Genomic DNA, 21,636 nt, shown 5'->3' with positions numbered 1-21,636 from the left:
TGCTATCCTAACGCCATTTCCGGTATTGACATTAATCAAAACAGTGTTTACTTCCGCATTCAGTGGTGGGGAAAAAGGCTAATAAATTACGTTGATTAGAGAAATAATTTTAAACAGAAATTATATCAATTAGTACTCTAGCTGACAAATTTTGAGTAACTTTGAAATGCGTATTTGAAAAATAAAAACGAAGCTGTTAAGCGAACTTGGACTCACCGATAATTAATGCTACATGACAGGCTTTCAGGACAGAATAATTTTACAGAGCTTACAAAGTCAACAAGTGGTTTCGTTGATAAGCAAACAAGTACTACGTATGTAATTCATATGTAAGCACAAGTGCATTTACATGATTTAAGGGAGTAATTTTCATATTCTGTTTATCGCAGGGTTGGGTAGGGTTACTTTAACTTGATTACTTTCAATTACTTTTGGATTACTCCAATACCAAATATGCTACTAAAAGACAAACGAAACTGAATATGAATAAAATTATGACTCACAACACGTGGTAAGCTTTCTCTCCTGGCTTTGATCTCCGGCAAAACTAACATAAAATGCGACAGAAACAAAATGAAAATAAATCCCAACAGCTTGCCAACATCATTTTTGCAGTTCCATGTGTTCCGTTACTCCCCAAGCCTGCACAAAATTTAGTAATTGTATTCATATGTTTTTCTTTTGCCTTTTATTAGCATATTTGGTATTGGAGTAATCCAAAAGTAATTGAAAGTAATCAAGTTAAAGGAACCCTACCCAACCCTGCATATTTGTAATGTTTAAATGTGTAATAAGATATTTCTAAGCATGCTCCTCTTTCGGTTCTGTTTGGCACCTTTTCAAATCAATACATTTCAATCAAAATCTCACCGTCTTCAGAGTTTTGATAAGCCGAGGGTTTTCAGCGTACTGCTTAAGTATATTTGGACATAAATGTATATCGAAGGCGGCACACCACTTGCTCTGGGGCTGCCGAGGGATTTTCCCCTTTTCTTGCACCCGGTTGGCCTTCATCGGCAGCCCACCATGCGTTGTTCGGCTCGCTAGCCTTGCGTTATGTATGTTTAGTGTCAGGACCAGAACGGAGACGGGACCCACTTGCGTTTCATTTCTCACAAGTTTTATTGGAAGAAAGGGAAAGGGTTGCGCCCACGATCCGGTGATTGCTGGATGCGAGAAGCAGCTCGCTCTGAACGCGGAAGTGGATCTTCCGTGGCGAGCGATGGCGGTGTCGGGAACGGAAAAAACGTGTCAGTATCCGGGACAGAAGAGTAAGCTGGGAAAGGAGAGTAGACGTGGTAGGGGACAAAAAGAGGTCGAAAGCCCGGGACAGGAGAGTAGACGTGGTCAGGTTCAAAAACGGGTCAAAGCCGGGGGACATACAGGAGTAAAAACCGGGACAGGTGGGAGTCAGGGTCGAAAAAGGCTTGCCTAGTATACACTGAGGTTCGCAGACGGACTGACAACAGAGGATTGACAGGACTGGGTTCAAATAGTGACAGGGAGCCAATCAGAACCCGCGGCGGTTGGCCAAACGAGCGGGCACAGGTGATTCCTATCGCTAATCATGACATTTAGTGGCGCTGACTACGTACATTGGACAGCTAAAAGGAGAAAACAACAAAAAGTAGATGTACATTTTGCAAAACCAGATAAGTAGCTTGTGAAATGAAGAGCAGAGTACAGAGGTAAGTCATTAAGTTTAAAAGTGCGCTAATTGTCTTGGAATTCTTGTAAGAATATTTGACAGAAATCACTAAACCAAAATAAGAATCCTCAACATTTAAAATGAGTTTTCAACACCCTGTGCTGTTTTACAATACGTATTCCTACACTTAGCTTGACCAGTTCACATTTCAGTCACTGACAGGTATGCCTGACTGATATGGACCTTAAAAGGAACGTTGTGCATCCTTATTTATTGTTAAAACAATATTTAAATAATAAGCAAAAATACAAGAAATTAGCGTTAATTTTACATAACATGAGCCTTACCAGGGACTGAGCTGACATAGTCCTCTGCCATCTTGCAGCTAGGGGTCGCCAAAAACCTTAAAAGGGCTGGGCAAAAAAGATTCAAAGCACCGTAAAATTGCGTTTTTGCTCTCTTTGGCTCTCGGTCGTTTGCATTCTTCCTTGAGCTTTGTAGAACTCCTTTTTCAGTTGCAATACACCATACAGTAAGATCTCAAATAACTCAGTGTTCCTTTAAAAAATACAAAGGTGTTAGATAAGAGACGTTTACGGTAGATTGAAATACTTTTATTGACCACATGGTGATGCAATAACGCTACTTTTATGCAGAATGGAAGTAATACAATTTGTACTGTTCAGGCAGTTTTGATTAACTAAAAAAGAAGCATTCATCGGCATAGAAATAATGAGTACAACCTATTTAAACTGTGATATACAAAATAAAATCCATGAAATGATAACAACACAAAGCTTTCAAAAACAAACAATGGCCTAGATTATTTTAGCTCACCCCAGAAAACTCAAACATACTGATTCTGCCCGATCATTATCCTAAAGATTCTATCCAACACAAAATATTTTTGTAAATGTGGTCAGCATCCTGATGTTCATGACAACTTATCTTACGATTTAAGTCTTAGGCCATGATCTGGACACAAATTAGGAGACATACCAAGGACATACAAATATTTTTTTGAACAACAAAGGCACAGCAAAGAATTTACAAACCTCTCATGGATCAACATGAACTTTGGTTAAAAATTCTAATAAAAAAAGTGGACGTTGATGCATCTATATCATGACGGAGTTAAAGACTGGTAAACTGTTGGATGTTGATTCCTAAACATTGTGTACTGTACACAAAAAAAAGGATAATACATTAGTAATTAACCAGTAAATGCGACATGAATAGCACATAACAATCAGCAGCATATAAACCCTATGGAGTAGGATCACCATTTTGGCAGAATCCGCGGGGAAATGTCTAGTACAGCAAAAACGCATTGTGCCGCGATTAAAACACTTTTCAATCTTAACCCATTAGCGCAGCAGTCAATATTAATTAAATCGGTGATAACATAACAAAAAATTCTAAAAACAAAACTCCTTGTGCTGTACTGATTAAAATTCAGGACCCCAATTTGTTTTTTTTTGTAGTAGTAGCAAAACTTGGTCTCCTCTCTATCACTTTGTTATGTGCCCACAGGTTAGGAGAATTTAAGGTCAAAAGACTGATCATGAGCTTACATTGAAAAAAAAAAAATCAAATCGAGCTTTTGAATTTTAGTCAGTTTTGTTTTGAGAATGTTTTTGTCCCACTCGACGCATATTTTAATGACCATTCAACCCTCGCGTTGTCCTCATTGTAAAGACCATTTTTGTACTTTTTCATACAGCTTGCATGAAATTATGAATAAAAACAACATTTACTTTTATTGTTTTGCTGTTGGGACCAATCTAGAAAAGGACACAACATTTATAGTTAAATAAAATATAATGTAGAGGATTTCTCTAGGTTTTCAACAACACCATGGCGGGTCATTTTCACCCGCAGACAACGGGAGGGCTAATTAATATTGACTGTTGGTTAAGACTGACAGCGAGGGATACAGTCCAAAAACAAGCGCCTTCATCAAGGCACAATGTGCTGCTTCTTGGTTCTAGACATTTCCCCGCTTTTTTTAATTTAATGTGAGAAATGGACGTGAATGAATTAATTTTTATGGCTGTTTTGATTGAATTTCTTCCTTAAAGTTGTGCATGCTGTTTTAGCTGGAGGACTGAATTTGTATTCCAACTCTCTCAGGCATGTGGAGTCTTAACACGCTTTGCTTCTTCACAATACTTAAATTGTGATGGAAATCGTGGCATAATGTGTTACTTTTCTGTATTAGACATTACCCTGCTGATTTTTTTTTTAAATTTAAGAAATGGACGTTAATAAGTTCATTTCTGTGGTTGGTTAAGCCTGCGGCTCAAAATCAGCTTGTACAAAAACAAAGTTGCGGCTTTTCATCAGATGTGCACTGTAAACTGGAATTTACAGTAGACATAGGTAATAGAAAATAATGTTATTAAATAAAAACTACTACATAGGCAAAAAACAAGATCAAATCCTCAATTTTCCTCTATCTAACGTCAATGAATGATTTGAAAATAACTTATGGCTTAGAGGCATCAGTCATCAAACAGTTTTGTGTGTTTTATTTCTGAGCCTTTCCTCATTTTCCTTTTTCGTGTGCAAATCGTGGATGCTTTGTTAGTGTTGCTGAGTATTTGAGAAGCACCTTGCTGCAAAAGCTGCTCAATTACACATGGACACAGAGTCCTTTGGATCTCATTGGGCACGTTATTAAAAACAATAAGGTTTTTCTTAAATCTACGTTTCACCTCAAATTAAAAACAATTATCGTGTTTGTGTGGGTTTAATAATACAACAAATATTTTGCAACAACAAAAAGAGGTAGTGTGAGATAGACTACACTTGTGTCCTTTAGTAAAAAAGTGTCCTATTATCATTATATCCGTTATCTTGTATCAAGAAATAGAAAATGCATGTAACATATCAAGTAATGTGCAGTCAGAGGAGGCAGGTGAGGCAAAGATATATTAAATGGTTATATTTATTCTATGTTTAAGTTCTTTCTCACTTATTTTCATGATCGCTGAATTTCACAATACATTATGAATATTATCAATGTGTAACAAAGGTCTGCAGATGCAGAGTGAGGCACGGAATTGTCTTGCCTCATGGCAGAGGGCGATAGTGAGACCAAGGATCCTATTTTGCGCACACCTCAGCTCCAAACAATAGAAAAAGATATTATTGGCAAGCTAACGGCAAAACAAGCCATCAGTAACTTTTTTCTTATTGCATGGATTTTTTTTAACAATGTAGGATTACCTATCCAGTGTTTCCCATAGATTTTTGTGAGTCGCCAGTGGGTGGACTGTCTAGGGGCGTCTGGGGGCATGCTCGCGCTGGAAGAAAATGTTGTACATTTTAAATTTAAAGACATCTATTTGGTGCATTTTTAGAGCAAAGTCAAGAAGTTAGTTCTATGATGAATGTGTTCCCTTGTAAACTACTGAATTATAAATACACTATTTATGAAAGGCAATAACACAGCAAGTCACACCCACAATGCATAGCGAGACAGGAGGTTAATGCAAAAAAAAATTATCATCTAATTTGACAAAAAAGAACTTGCTATACTATTTTATGGGAATATATCGCGGAGTAAACAGACCAGCTCAGTAGCCTAGATGGTAGTGTGCCCGCTTTGAGACTGGGAGGTCGCTGGTTCGCGCCTCGACCGAGACATACCTAATTGGTATAATGGCGGCGCCCTCTGGCTGCGGCTTCACCGACTCGCTACAACGGGTCAGGTGTATCGACATTTCGTTCTATGTACATTGTTACAAAGAATGACAATACAAAGGAAATTATTATTATTAAATCACCGATATGAGTTTTAGCTAAATTTAAAATCGGCGAGTGGCTCGTGAAATTGCCGTATAAAATATCAGTTATGCTTTTGTGATTTCTGCTCTGACAGGATGCCGGTCTTCTTACGTGGTTTACAGGAGGTTATTGTAATAAGCAACTTATGGGCTAGAGTTAGGGGCGTGTTCATCAAAGTGTTTTCCTGCAAGGGTATGTAATTGCTTGTAATGGCAGTGGAAAACGCTGGCAATGCTATACACGCTGGGCAAGGTTCCTATGCGGAACGCTCTGTGCCAAACCTTTGTTTCTGGTCGCCGAGAATTAAAATAAAATTCAATTTAAGGAAACCGTGACGCTCATCAATGTCACATTTCACCTCGTTGTCTAGTCACAGTGAAGGAGGAGCGGGATAAACGCAATAACTGAATGTCGTCTTTGCAAGTTTGAGAGATCATTTCATTAAATGAGGAATCTAAAAGGTATTTAAAATATTGTCACATTCATATATATTTTAAAATATTATACATTTGAATAATGCAAGTTTATGAGTCTCTGGTGGGACCAATTAAACCCTGGTGGCCTGCCAGAATATTCCTCTTTGTGGAAACACTGCCATCTATTTATGCTTTTATTTAAAAAGGTGCAGTGCATTGACTTAATTCATAAGTTAAGACAATTAAAAGTTTCTTTCTGTGGTACATTTCACATAGATAGGTTTTTTGCTGGGCAGCACGGCGGCGCAGTGGTTAGCGCTTGTGCGGCACAGTTCATGTCATGGGAACCTGTCGTGGGTTCAAATCCAGCTCCAGGCTTTCTGTGCGGAGTTTGTATGTTCTCCCCCCCTTGCGTGGGTTTCCTACGGGCACTCCGGTTTCCTCCCACATTCCAAAGACATGCATTTCAGGTGAATTGGCCGGTCCAAATTGTCCCTAGGTGTGAATGAGCGAATGAGTTGTCTGTCCCTGTGTGCCCTGCGATTGGCTGGCAACCAGTTTAGGGTGTCCCCTGCCCACTGCCCGATGATTGCTGGGATGGGCTCCAGCCCCCCCGCGACCCTACTGAGGATAAGCGGTACGGCTAATGAGAGATGAGGTTTTTTGCTCTGCCTATCATAAAAACAGGTAGGTTCATTTATTTGTAAATCTGACTGTGCCTCACCAGACCCGGACCTTTCTGCACGTCACTGAACATGTCCATGTAGAAGTTATAAATTGTGTAAAGTAACAAGTTAAAAAAGGAAAATTTTGAATTCTCATGTAGCATTTGGATTGTGTTTGACACTACAACATGAATTGTGTGTATCCTTCAGCGCCTGTAACGATGACATCCATCCAGATCCTCATGGCTTCTGGAGAAGGGGCCACCATGTAGTAGACCCTGTCATGAGTCTTGACACTGAAGGTGAGGGTTGGGTTTGGGCTCTAGGGGAGACAAGGAAATATTTGTGATATAGGAAACTTAACAGATTTTCCACACATTAAGGTGCAACAGATTATAAAGTGCAACCCCCCAAAAAAGTATTTTGTCACATATTTTTTCATACATAAGGTGCACCGAACTATAAGGCGCATGACATTGAAACTACAGTAAGCTTTCATGTGCTCGGGACATTTTAATACAATGCATTAATGTGTGCCGCTCACCCAGATCGTAAAAGATTGTATGCAATGGGAATCGGATCAAGGTTGTGGCGTTGAGACCACAAACACACTATCACTAGACTACCAGTGATGCAGATGACCTACGAAATGACATTATAGCTTATCCCATTATCCCCCCAGTCTTACCGTGCCGCACTGATTTGCATAGTGCATTCTGATAGGTGAAACAATCTCTCCACTTCTTTCACCTGTGCCCCATCAACGCCCTGTTTAATATGTTTACGTTTGTAAGCTTGTATAGTGTTTTGTCGAAAGCCATTTCCTCCATTCCCTTACTTTCATTGGTAAAGAAGTGGAGAGACAGTTTAACCTACCAGAATGAACTATGCAAATTCGTATTCCTTTAACCGTGAGTAAAAACAGTATGATAATGACATCAGGTCTAATGCTTTGTCATTGTACCAACTACTGGTAGATGGTCTAGTAGTAAAGTGCCGGCATTCTCACTGCCACTAATCTGGTTCGATTCCAGTTGCATATATTGGGTTGCAGAATACTGTCAGGGTTGATCAACCATTACACGATCATTGCTCAAACAAGGTATTACTGTAAAAATGTGTATGGTTACGCATACTTATAATTCCTATATGCATTTCTGCACTCTTATTTGTCATATTCTGTCGTATATAAGGCGCACTGGATTATAAAGCACACTTTCAAATTTCTGGTAAAAAAAATACAGTATTTTTAATCGTACTTATGTGTTCGGTACCTTATGTGCATTCTTCAAGTGGTCATAATATACTTCTTCTATGGCTTGGAAGTAGATGACGCCTTTCAGTTTGGCTTCATGCTTATCTGCACAAAAGCACACATATTCTTTACAAAAGTGAGATTGCATAAGCCAATTAAAAGTCCAAAACGAGCAACCGCCAACCTCCATAGTAGGAGAGCGTCCGTCGATTGCGGTCAAAGACGAACCATCGCTTTTTCCAGGTCTTGATCTTGCCGCCCATCTTGACCAGGTAACCTCGGCAGTTTTTTTCGGAGATGGACAGGTGAAAGCACGTATCTGGACTGTGACCGGCCGACTCAATGTGAGCCCGCAGGTCAAAATCATCCTTCCGAACCGGTAGGTACCGTGTGAGTGGTCGGGACTAGTAAACAGGAAACATTGTTAATATTTTTGAGTGCCATGTTTAATTTCCTAGTAAAATGTTGTTTTGATGACAAAAACTGTATAGAGTTGTGGGGAAATACATATAAGAGCAATATAGAATTGCTTATACGGATAACGTCATTAGGATTGTGCATAACGCTGGATATAAAAAAACATACAGTTTATAAAATCCAACTAGTAAATTTAAAGATAAAGTCAAACCCAATTCCCTATTATTAGTGTAAAAAGCAAGCATGCACCAAACTCCAACAAATATTCAATAGTTACATCCCAACAGAGCAGACACTCCTTATCTCAGGGGAATACATAACATCAATGTCCAGTATTTTCTCTTTTTTTAACTTTTATATAGTATGCAGTAAACCCCAAAAATCCCCAAATTGAAAAAAACAACACTCATTTTAAAGAGATACCGTCAAATATTTGCCCACTGGATTGCGCTGTATTCTGTATTTCAACCAAAAACAAGTGCTACAAAGCACAGACAAGATGACAACCTACGAAGACTCCAAGTGACCAAACTGCGCCAAGGTTTTTAGGAGTACCCTTAGAGACAACTGGGCGAACAATCGTGTCTTGACCCTCAAGTATCTTAAAAAAATGCATGTTTATATGATCATTCATATATTTCTGCTCATTATTCAAATCATTATTTTTATATTTTGTTTCAATAATATTTTTTGTACCAGTAGGAGGTGCTAAAAAATTAATAAATGTCCCTTTAACTAAAACATTACTATCTGTCATTTCTTTACACAGTGACGTTTTACACAGTGTCCCTTAAAGGAGCTTATCATTAGCAGTCTGTGCAGAAACTATCAAGCAAAACACCCCGATACAGTGAAAAGTCCGCAATCTAGATATCATACCCCAAATTCTGCAACACAGTCAAGGCTGAAAAAGTGAAAAGGGATCTAGCAGAGCTGAAATTGTAGCCGTGGCCTTGATTGGAAGGCCGTTTGATGGTTTTACTTTCTCAATTCTTACCTGCACTCGCTGCTTCTCTCGCAGTTTCACTTCGCGGTCAATAAGTTTCTGCCGCCTGCTGGTCTCCTCCTGGAGCATCTTCTCAAGTTCTTCCCTTCTCCTCTTCTCCGCATCCAGGGCTTGCTTGCGGATTTCCATCTCTTGGTCCTGAAGGTCATCGCACCAGACATTACACTCACAGGCATTTCAAGCTCATCGCCGTCTCTTCAGTATGTATTTGACGTCTTATCACCTTGTGCTCGAGGAGACGGTGCTTTTCTGCCTGGGCTTCTCTCAGCAGACGCTCCATCTCTTCTAACCTGGCCACATTTGAGGTGCTCGCGCTGTATCACACAACACAATTTTCCCCCTATGAATTCTGTATTGTAATACTCCCGTGTTTTGTCATTTAATGATTTTGGTGGATGAAACGGCACCGTACTGAGAAGACAAACACATTGTGTTTTAATCCATATTGCTAAATTAAATTTTAGTTCTACATGCAGACTTTTGGTTATTTCGGTTGTAGAATGAGAAAAATGTATTTATAACAAGTCGAGAAATTTATAATATAACATAATATAATAATAATATTATTATAATAATATAATAATAATGATAAATTATATTATTTTATATTAACAAGATATTAATGTGCCAAAAATCATACTTTTAGGTAAATGCGTCATGTTTTACAAAAAAATAATTACTAAAATAATTCTTCGTTTTGCTTGAGAAATTAAAAAAGAAAATGTAAAATAGTACCAAAAAATTAAAGAACCAACATTATTTTTCTTATTTCATAAAAAACAACTTTTAAAATAAATTATAAATCCAGGTGAACAGCCACAATATAATGCCACCAATTTGGTTAGCTTTAAAATGAGCACACGCAGTCTACTAAGTGGAACAAGGAGGCGGGTGTTTAACATTTGAATGAGAACAAAAAGTAGGGAAAGAAAGCACACATGGTTTTAGTCCAGATTGGAGGGACTGGAGACCAATTCATGTTTGGGGGTTTCATTGCTGAAGGCACACTCACACACATGCACACACAAAACTCTTCTCCTTGTGTAATCGGAGCCCCCTAACGATAATAAGGCTGAAGGGAATACAGTTGCACATCTTTTACAGGGATGTGATTTGACCAAAGTGAAATTATCTGAAAATTAGCGGGGGGGGGGGGGGGGGGTGATTGCTAGCTGGGGGGGGGGGGGGGGGGGGGGAAACCAGGTAGGACCAGGGCAGTGCCCTGGTGGGGGGAAAAGTGGGGCGAAGCCCCCCCCGGAGCTCATGGGTTTTTTTAAGTACTTTCAATGCACTCAGATGACAAAGAAATAGACAAGACAACAGCATAAATTTTCAATGTATATTGAACTATCCCATATAAAATTACAGTTTAAGTCAACTCAAAATCAGTCACATTAAAAAACATTTCCCCAACGCCACTATCTTAATTGTAAAGAAGATGGTTCCAGTGGCAAGGGAGACCCTAGACGACCGGCATCTTTCTACAACTGCAGGCGGCTAACGGGATCCAGGTCTGTAGGAAACCGCCTCAAAGCGTGCCGCCACCAGCTTTTGGGATCACTCTTAGTCTGGACTCTACCCTTCGACCTGTTCGGCTTGGGTAACCCTACCAGGAGTACGAGACTCCCGCCGACATAGCTCTGGGGGTCATGGAGACGCGCAAAGTGCGAAAAAAATGGGAAAACTGTCAAATAAATTTGAAAAGTTTACCACCTACCTCAAAATTCACGACTCTATCAGCAACTGGTACAGGTTGTTGGGGTGGATCACGTCTCTTTATTACCGCTTCCGATTGTGATGTCAATAAGGGATGGAGGCCGTAAAGTTTTGGAGTTTTCGTTTGGGCACCGAAACTTCCAGCGATGGAATAATTTGTCGTTCTTGACTGGAGTTCTTTCACGTGTTTTTTGCTCTTTGCGTGACTTTCAAGAGCTTTGAAACCTCTCCCACCATAGTCGATGGTATCATGACACCAAATGCAAAGTGCTTTCCCGGCACGATCGATCTTCCGAATAAAGTCATTGAACAAATTCGTCACAGTCTTCTTTCCAACATTCGTAGATAATTCCTTCTCCAACCAGTCCCATCGAAACTTGTTTTTTACAATCTTATCAATTTCTTTAGCTCGCGGAGCATCTTTGCGTTCGATCACGGACATCTTTCTTTAAACACCCGGCAAAAACGTGTGAGAAATGAACAATGGCACACTCCTATAACAAGCGCGTTTATTGGTCAACACGAGACTTCAACCAATCGCAAGTACGTTTCATTTCAGTTACGGAAACACTCAAATGGCATGCTGTCGAGACGAAATCGTTTTTTTTTACCAATTAAAACACCGGAAATTTTAAAATTTTATTTTTGGAGATAAAAAAAGCGGAATTCCGCGAATTAGCGGAAAAATCACATCCCTGCTTTTATCATACACTCACTTGTTACTTCTCCCGCTCTGAATTTACCTGGATATGTTGTCAGGAGAACATGCAGAGATGCTGGTCTCAATGGAGTCGGTGCTATCCACACTCATTGTGTCAAAGGCTTGATTGTCACGATACTCAAAAGCATTGAGGTAGACGTTCGTTTGGGAGGATGCTCGCGAGCTTGGCTGACCTAAGGACAAAATTAAACCAATTACACACAACTTTCAAACAGTGTTACCAGTATTGTACCTGTCTGCATCCCCCCCTCCTCAGGTACGGTTTGCCCAGCCGGCATCAGTTCTGTTTCGTTAAGTGCCGCCAGTGTGACGGACATTCTGACGTATTCAATGATATTCCGATAGAAATATTCAGGAGCAGCGCTCACGGAAGATGTGAAAAAGGAGAAAAATAATGTCTGAATGCTGAAGAGCAGAAGAAGCAGAACTAATGACAATAAGTAGAAGTCTGAAGCTCAGCCTTTGGCTACAGGAAGAGGACACAAAAACAAAAGCTGATAGCATCTGCCCTCTTATGCCGGACACACCCATCTGATGTGCCAGATCAAGGGACCAAAGGGAGCGAGGGACCACACAGATGCATTGAAAATATATTTTTTACTATATATATATATATATATATATATATATATATATATATATATATATATATATATATATATCAAAGTTTGGCGGCACGTTATACACGTAGTATATTACAGTATCTATGGAATGATTGATCAGTCGAGACATATCGCTGACCACTATTGCAAAACATAAGATGCGATGGGTATCGAACCCGGGTTGCGGCGTTGAGAGCACAAAATCGTAATCACTAGACACAACAGTGATATCAAAGACATACAATACGTAAAATGATTTAATTCTATCTCATTTTTATGCTGTTTTTATTTAGGGTACCAGAGACAAATGTTAAGAGAATGGAAAGTCGTCCTCAAAGATATAAAAGAATGCAAAAAAAAAAGGGGGGGGGGGAAGCTTTGATGTATCTGATGATGACTCAGACTTTGAAGAAAATAAAATAAATAGATTGTAAATTTTATATTGGTATTGTTTTCATTGTCGAAGTCCATAAACAATTTTAATTATGGCCGCAGGTATTTTAGAACATTTGTCACACAGCTTAGTTTGAGCTGAGGAAAAGGGAAACAACATTTTATACAGATTTTAAATCAAAATGTAGAGGTGCACGTTGTACACAAATACATATTGTAGTTGTCTTCAGGTTGAGCTCTTAACCCTTTCAGTGACAGACGTTTCTCTCAAATGGTAAGTGCCAATGACAGCCAATGTTTTTGTCATTTTGATTCATTTTTGAAGGCCTACAGCAGATTTAGCTCTGTAGCTATATAGGCATAAGACCCATTTAAAAAAAGCTTCAACAATCATCTTTCATCAAAAAAAGGTATGATTTTAGCTTTTACCATTGTGTAGTAAACAGTTGAACATTGAAAGTTTCTTATAAATAATCGTTTCCAAGATAACTTCTGAGAACTGCAAGGTGAAAAGGATGCATTTCAAGCAAAACTTTCACTTCAATGCTTATTTTTATATATATTTTGATACAACCAATATCTAACCAATGCTTTTCAGATAACACAAGGGCACTTTGCTTGCAATCTAACATCTTATTGCAATAACGGTGAACTTATGAATAATGTGATCGCATGATTCGGGTCGTCATAGCGATCGCGGACTTGCACGAAACATCATCTCTGTCCCAAAGATTATGAAAGCACTCAATCATCATTTTTTTCTTTTTTTTTCTTTTTTTTGATGCATTAAGAGGTTGTTTCTTATGTCGGCGCTTTTATCACCACAATGCACATGATTGGCATATGGGATACATGAAAGAAAACTAGGCACTAAGTGAAGAAAAAGATCTGATGAAAGCCACTCCTGTCATCTAGTGGTGAGCATACTGATACAAGGGGGTTTCTACTTACTAATAAGCAGGGCCTAAGCCTTTAGAATGGTTACAAAATGTTTTAAAATGTATCATATTTTTAAGTTTTGGCACTCAGGGACGATGCTTTTGAAAACGTAGTTTTATGTTATGGTACATAATGATTTAAAGGCCTCCTAAATGTTGAAAAAGGCAGATTCCACTTATTTGTCACAAACCAATTAACAGTGCAGGTAATAGGTTCGACCTGTCTTAATTTACAAAAATGTGGTGAGTGTCGAATGTTTTAAATGCCCCCTAAAATACGACCAACTCGCATTTGTGTGCAAACACACCTTTATGAAGGCGTCTGCTTTCTGTTTCTTTGCTGGATAAGGAGAAAATTCTGGGGAGAATACTGCCACAGCTTGTACTCTGTACCAATGGTGGATGGGCCTGAAAGGAAATACAAAACACAACTGTATGTTTGGATAATCAAAGAGAGTAAAGCAATACACAATATTTAAAAGATTGAAAATATTTATGAGTTTGCTAAACTGTTAAAATAGACAAAAATTCAAGACCTATGTTGAAACAAATACTGCATTTTCCACACTATAAAGGCGCACCAGATAATAAGGCATAACCTCCAAAAATATGTTTTTAATGTATAAGATGCACTGAACTATAAGGCGCATGGATTTACAACTACAATAAGTGTATGGGTTGCACAAAATTTAAAAAGTACCACATTTGTGCATTGATTTATCCGTCTGAATCACTGATCACAGTTACATAACATTGGATGTAACAGGAATCTAACCCTGATTGCGGTGGGGAGTTCACCGGATCCTGTCCACTGGATTACTAGGGATACAGACGACATATGAAAAGGTATTAAGTTTGTAACTTTATAACACTATTTTTAGTCACAATACCAAATTGTTGATATTATTATAGCGCTGGGCCGCGAGAATATTAGATAGATAGATAGATAGATAGATACTTTATTCATCCCCTAAGGGAAATTCACATTTCCAGCAGCATCCCTGAGCTGAGAACAATACAATAATAAAGCCAAAAGAAAACAATATACAAATACCCAGTGTGACGTGCAAATGCCCACTTTAGCATGTTATATAGATTAACTAAATAGTGCTACACATAATGCAGTAAGATCCAATGTAGGTGGTGTGGTTTAATGTGGGCCTTTACTCTGCCGGGTGGAGTTAAAGAGCCTCATGGCATGAGGAAGAAAAGAACTCTTCAGTCTGTCCGTAGTACAAGACAGTGACAGCAGTCTGTCACTGAAACTGCTCTTCTGTCCGGAGATAATGCTGTGAAGCGGATGCGATGGATTGTCCATGATTGACCTCAGCTTTTTCAGTGCCTGTCTCTCAGCTGCTGTTGTTAGGCTGTCCAGCTCTTTGCCCACAACAGAGCTCGCTTTCCTAGCCAGTTTATTGAGACGAGAGGCATCCTTCTTCTTGATGCTGCCTCCCTATTGTCAGACATTAAACCGGTCCATGGTACAGTAACCACTGAAATATAATTTTGTACTTCCAATTCTCTTTAAGAAGTGCACAAGATTCTGAACTGAATAAAAAACAAAGGCATTGTGGAGAGTAATTTGGTCATTCTGAACTGAATGAAGAGAAAAGCATTGTGTGTGTAATTTGGTCGTCCTCAAAGATATGAATAAACACAAGGCTGCACAATTTCTGTAATATATCTGGTACTGTGACTAAAAATAGAAAGATGTGAGATAGGACTTAATGCCTTTTTATGTATCCCTGATGGTTGTGGATAGGATTTGCCGCTATATCCACCGCAATCCGGGTTCGATTCCCGTTGCATCCAAAGTAATGCAGTCGTGAACAGCCATCCTAGGCCCTTGTGGCCCAATGGTTAGGATTTGGTTCTTTCACAATTGCTCTAGGGTACCATCTCCGTTGCCACTATAGTTATAAAATTCTGGTCGGCGATAAAGTGAATGGACTGATCAAAAATGCACAGATATAGTAACGCCTTTCCAATTTTGTCTGCATATAAAGCACCGAATTATAAGGCGCACATTCAAATTTCAGGCCAATTTAGGGGTTTTGGGTGCGCCTTATGGCCAAGAAAAAAAAAATATATATATATATATATATATATATATATATATATATATATATAAATATATATGTATATATAAATATATATGTATATATATATATATATGTATATATATATATATATATATATATATATATATATATATATATATAAAGACAGCTATACAACCAGTATTTGTAGTAGAACCATTTAAGAAATACAGTGAAATGAAATTTCATATTTATACTGGTTGATAAGTATTTTATCTTTGTGAGTGTACCTTGGTTGGGAAACTGCGTCCAAGTGTTGCACTTGAGAACTGGGGCATCATAGGGGATGTGGTTTTCTTCCTGGGTAAGGTGTCACTAAGATGGGTTCTGCCATCTTTGTCACATCGCTTCCTTTCCTCCAGCAGCCGGAAATGCTGAGCAAATATAAATTGTCACGTTAGATAGGTTTATTAATTCATTTACGGTACTTAAAACGGATCTACTTCACGAACAAGGCGCTTTTGCTCAACGTTATAAAACATATTTTGGCGCCAGCTTGTGGATCCGTTAAAAACGGTGCTAACATTTTGATGATCTTGAATAAATTAAGCAGGCCTATTTGAAGAAGTATGTAATAAACAACTAAGCTAAAAGGAATTGTTTATCGGGAGCACTTCAGCAGGGAAGATTTTTGTTAATAAGATTACATACCATTGTATAAATGAAAATTTATAAAGGCAGGGACGTCCAAACACTGGCTCTGGGTGATTTAATGATCACCATCTATTAGTCTGCAGCCAGCAGCATAAATGAACAAAACTATATATGACATGGTCCGCAATGGGAGTTTAAAAAAATGACAGAAGTGGTCAGGATCTCCTAAAGTCGATGCCACCAAATCAAAACCAAATTAATTTATACCTAAATGACGATGATAAAAGATAATAATGCAAAGGAAAACAAATCACTTTCTGTTTCATGTCAAGGTCTGCGCTTTTAATATTAAAGTTTTTAAGTATTTAAAAATGTTCATCCGAGTATGTTTTTCCTCTTTGTTTGGCTCTCACGCTAATAATTTTATTCTGTTTATAATTTTGGACACCTACCAAGAAGATTCGATAGAATGCCAGTTCCTTATTTCGACTACTATTGCGCACAGTTAGTTGTTTTGACTATTACATCATTGTTAATATCGGCCAACCCTTTAGGGCTGATCTGCTTTTTTAATATCAAAGATTTAATAAAAAAGAGGGGCCTCAGGGCAGAAGTTAAGAAAGGGGATGAAATTATTGTATCTGAAGGCTTATGTTCTGTATTCCTTAGAATTTCAAAAAACAGTGATGTCTTCCCTTATTTTGTGAGTGTCTTCTAAAGTTTAAACTTAAAACATGGTAAAATGTTTAAAATATTAGCATTAAAATTGACGTTAAAATGTTATAGCAGTCTTTATTTGATTTAAATAACAAATAATTGCCTGATTTGTTAATTTTTGTGTGTCAAATTCAGGTCAATCTACATCAATGTGACACTTTCCACAGTCATAAGTGAAAAGGTTTGGACACTCCTGCTGTACCACTTTTCAGAGTAGAACAAGAATTTAAAATATAATACAAAAAGATTGTTCTATTGAGTAATTTGTCATATTATTAAACAACATTTTTGACCGCCAGGACCTGTATATATATGTATTGGGAAAAAAACTGTATTGATGTATTTGGAATACAATTTGGCAGCAGCACACACCAAAGTTACCTGCCTGTGTCGGAGACGGAGCTTTTTGACTGGAAGTGGGGGAGGGGGTGAGTCAGGGAGGGGGGAAGGCTCTCTGTATGTCACCATATTCTCTGGCCAGTGCACAGAGATTGTTTTGGAAGAGGAGTGTGGATTTAGATGGGATGATAAGGAAGAGGAAGAAGAACAGTGACAGAGCTTTGGAAAGAGAAGAAACATCATCAGAGAACTGAAAAAAGGAGGAAGGGAAATTAAGGTAGAGCAACATTCATAAGATTTCATAGTGGTACCCTTCAAAATGCACACACCTCATCCTCACCAATGCCATCAGTGGAGGCGTTAGTCGAGATGGGGATTTTGGTACGTTTTGGGTCCCCCTCAAACTCTGAATATAGCCCACTGAGTTCACTGACTGTAACATAGCCCTTATGTCACATGGAGAAAGAAATGATGAGGCATAAATGTGAAGGGAGTGCACTTAAGACGCTAAATCACTTTTATTAGAAATAATGAGACAGCTCAGTAGACAGTGGGAAGGGAGCAATTTAAACCAGTGGCAACCAACCACCGGGTAGCGGACTGCTACTGGGCCGTGGGTAGTTTGGTACTGGGCCGCACAGAAAGAAAAATTATTTTTTTACCAATATAGTTACATTTCAGACTGACATTGAACCAGGGCTTTGAGGTGGTATGTTTGAGGTTATATCAGTATGGTTTGCACTGGTGGGCAACTGTCAAATTTGAAACAAGGATTCCTGCCCGCCATAAACACAGTAAAGGATGAATCAAACCAAACTTTTGCGCTTTTAGAAAATCACAGTGGAGAATAGTCTACTGCAGCCCGCTATGCCATGCTGGAAGGATTGTAAACAAACTTGTCGCTATGGAAAGACTTTGGGTAACAGAGTTGGAGGATGCATGGATCCCAAAGTCAAGACCACAACACACAGACCACGTAACACCAACAAGCTTTTTTATTCGAATTAATTTATGGAGTGTGTACTTTTAATTGCTTGGCACATGGATTCACGTGACGTTTTGCTTTAAATGGTGTTGAGTATGTTGTTATTAGCACATCCACCTTAGTTCAGTGGTCTCAAGTTAAATTCCTGCTACCGGCCTCCTTGTGTGGAGTATGTATGTTCTCTCCAAACCCTCAGGCACTCAGGCTTCCTTTCACATTACAAAAACATGACTGGGATGGGCCCAATGGAAAATGAATGAATGTGATATTGATGCGATGTTACGAGGTCATTTTAATCTTCCACAGGACTACAGAGCGGATTTACACTCATTACCCGGTATTATTATCATCAATTTTATGATAAATGCTGTAATTGTTGTTATTATCATCAGTATTATTTTAGAAAAAGTACAAACATGTTTAATGCCTTCCTTGGGCCGGGCCGTAAAACAATTGTCAGACAATGAACCGGGCTGTGGTACAGAAAAGGTTGCCGACCACTGATTTAAAGAGTAAAAATCATTTAAAACAGAAGATGAAGACAATACCTCACTATTCTTGAAGTTAAGAAAGGAAACGTGAAAAGAAGGGAGATCACACAGGTGGACTTGGGGAGAAGTGACAAAGGTGGTGTCATGGAAATTGCTGCTAAAAGACTGACAGGCATAAGCAGGGAGGGCTGCACCCTAACAGGATAGCAGAGGAGGAAATCCCAGCCAATATTAAATAACAGGATCAACCTTTTTACTTTGGTTGAATTCGAGAGTATATATACAATATGTGTATGTGTCAGCTGTCAATTACACCTACCTCCTTTAAAGTATACGTTTGACCACCGCCGAGATCTGCATATTTACGATCAAGAGGTGCAAGATTTTCCTTCTCCTAGGGAAAAAAATGTGTGGAGTTGAAAATCAAGACCAGTCATGTGACGATTTGAAAAAAAAAAAAAAGAATTAAAAGCACACTTCTCTGTACTACCAGATTATCACACCGCCATACAAGTATTATTTCAACTCAAATCAATCACAAGCCCATACATAATATGTGCACTTGCTATTTGGTATTAGCTCAAAGCAATAAGGCTCCAATTGTGCCCAAAATGATTGTAGTATAGTAACTATTTTAGGAATTTTAAATTGTATTCATATTTTGGATATTTTTCAAAGCACCCCAAAAATATTTTTCACAATAATTACAACTTCTCTAAATGGGGGTTTAAATAGTCATTGATGCAGCATGCAAAATCTGCATGAGGACCAGAATGGCAAGGAGATGGAAGAAGCAAAAAACTATTACAGTGAACTACATGACTGATTTTGCATTGTGTTCTACGATCTGATTGGCTAAACCGTTCCTCCGCTTCTTTTCTCCCTGTATGTCAGGTTCAATATTCAGTTTGTGCAAAACATTTGTTATTTGTTCATTGGCCCTAAAAACTATTAAGTGGGTAGTAATTCTTGTAACCATGTCTTGTAAACCACCCAATCCATCATTCTGCCAATTGCCTAAAACCTTTTAAGGATCAGCATTAACTCTTATATTCATTCACATAATTCTGCATCTAGAATATGTTCAGATTATTTAGTTTTAAAATCGATTGAATGAATTCAATGTATTTTCCAGCCCTAATAAAAATACAACCTACATTGAACAGATTTGTAACCAATAATTGCAAGAAAGATGAATCATTGATAATATTGTGTCAAACCTTATGCTTATTAAACAACGATTTACAAGAAACAAGAAAATGACTTAGCGTACAAACTAATTAATACACTTATTAAAAGTCAAGCGATCCGAGAGACATTATGTAAACGGGGAAAATCGTCGTACCCTTTGTAACATTGCTTCGAGATTGCTTCTCTCTTTTAGAAAGCTTTCTTTCTCTCTCTCAGCTTGCTGGGTGATCTCGGCACCCTGCTTCTTTAGGGCCAACAGTCTCTCCTGGAAAAAAGAAGGATCTCAGTTGAGGTTTTTACTTCAGTTAATGGACTTAAGGTAAAGAAATTTGTAGTTAAAACGCAACCTTGCGTGTGACAGTGCTTCGTTGATAGTCTGCTATGTCTCGAAGAAGTTGTTGTGTCTGGGTATCTTTTTCCTCATCCTGCCTGCTCTCTTTCTCCAGCTGCTGGAACTCCAGGTCCTCGAAGCGCTTTGTTTCTGTCTCAAGTATCTCACAGTCCTGAGACACACACCGATGTAAGTTAAACCAAGACACCTATCAAAACTCATTGTAACGTTTAAGTTTTTTTTACTTTTTAGAATTGCAAGGCGGACTTATATTGCATTAAAACCACAACAGACTGACCAGAACAGACAAACATATAAATTAGATATCGACACCCCATGCATCTTGTTGTATTACAACTATCCTCTCCCTAGAATAGGAGTGCTTTTTGCATGTTAACAAAGGCATGAGTGTTTATTGCGTTACTGACCCTGGCTAGCTGCTCCTGCAGGGGCTCCTTGGTGGCCTCAGGGCAGCTGTCCAGTTGGGAGCGCTGCTCATACACAATCTGAGCCAATCTCTCTACTCTGCCCTTTTCTGCCTGTAGCAACACGCATGCCTGATACATACACATGTGCATGGCAAGATATGCACATACAAGGCCACACAAGTGTGTGCCACACACGTCATAACATCGGGACAAACAAACACACATGGGACACACACACAGAGGACACAGAGGATGGCAGCGTTAGTGGGATTAGGGGATCAACTGTTAGTTACCTAGATGACAAGTTTAGTTTTTAGGGTGGGGAATAGAATTAAAATCTACATAAGGCTGGATAGCTTGTAAGTCTTTAGACATTTGCTGATTGTTTTAAAAGGGTGATGAAAATGGCTGATGGGGGAATGCATAGACGGAGAGTAAATAGAATAGGTCGGGTGTGGGTTAACTTGCACACAATATAAATTTTTACATACACAGGCATCCAAAGTCGGTCCTTGCTCCATCAACTCAGATACAATAAATGACCCATTTCTTATTCGCGCTGAATCTCCCTTCATTCATCAAAGTTTACTCATGGGCAATTATGTACAGTTATAAAAATGCAATCTTTTAATCCACTTTTACAAGCCTCCTTGTGTGCATTGCCAGCAGTACATACACAGATTTGCGTAGTTTCACAATGTCCATATAGAGTTGTGTGTGGCTGTGAAATATGACAGCTCTGTGACCGCTATACCCCTGACAGTATTAGCAAATATATATTTGGATCAGGGACAACATGAGGAGGATTAGCACCGACTCCTTAGTCACATGACCTCAAACCGTGAGTGTGCCTTATACTAGCATATATAGCTAAACTCTCAAACACACATAC

The 21,636-nt window shown here is 38.7% G+C and overlaps 1 protein-coding gene across 1 annotated transcript in view; it reads right to left on the bottom strand.

The window, feature by feature from the left end:
• Positions 1–2,246: 2,246 nt before the first annotated feature.
• phldb2b (pleckstrin homology-like domain, family B, member 2b) overlaps positions 2,247–21,636 on the bottom strand; it is a 70,253-nt gene continuing 50,863 nt past the window's right edge. Inside the window, exons 12-26 of the mRNA XM_088322072.1 lie at positions 20,745–20,873; positions 20,333–20,488; positions 20,140–20,250; positions 19,108–19,188; positions 18,852–18,959; positions 17,648–17,764; positions 17,361–17,537; positions 15,899–16,042; positions 13,878–13,977; positions 11,659–11,809; positions 9,423–9,513; positions 9,191–9,337; positions 7,961–8,180; positions 7,796–7,881; positions 2,247–6,843 (exon numbers count right to left, since the gene is read on the bottom strand). Coding sequence (XP_088178198.1) covers positions 6,703–6,843; positions 7,796–7,881; positions 7,961–8,180; positions 9,191–9,337; positions 9,423–9,513; positions 11,659–11,809; positions 13,878–13,977; positions 15,899–16,042; positions 17,361–17,537; positions 17,648–17,764; positions 18,852–18,959; positions 19,108–19,188; positions 20,140–20,250; positions 20,333–20,488; positions 20,745–20,873 — 1,959 coding nt within the window. The 3' untranslated portion in view covers positions 2,247–6,702. The remainder of the gene's footprint in view (positions 6,844–7,795; positions 7,882–7,960; positions 8,181–9,190; positions 9,338–9,422; positions 9,514–11,658; positions 11,810–13,877; positions 13,978–15,898; positions 16,043–17,360; positions 17,538–17,647; positions 17,765–18,851; positions 18,960–19,107; positions 19,189–20,139; positions 20,251–20,332; positions 20,489–20,744; positions 20,874–21,636) is intronic.

Source organism: Urocampus carinirostris, chromosome 18 (assembly GCF_059441175.1).
Source record: "Urocampus carinirostris isolate Australia breed hairy pipefish chromosome 18, RoL_Ucar_1.0, whole genome shotgun sequence".
NCBI lineage: Eukaryota > Metazoa > Chordata > Actinopteri > Syngnathiformes > Syngnathidae > Urocampus > Urocampus carinirostris.
This window is presented reverse-complemented; position numbering and strand designations above follow the sequence as displayed.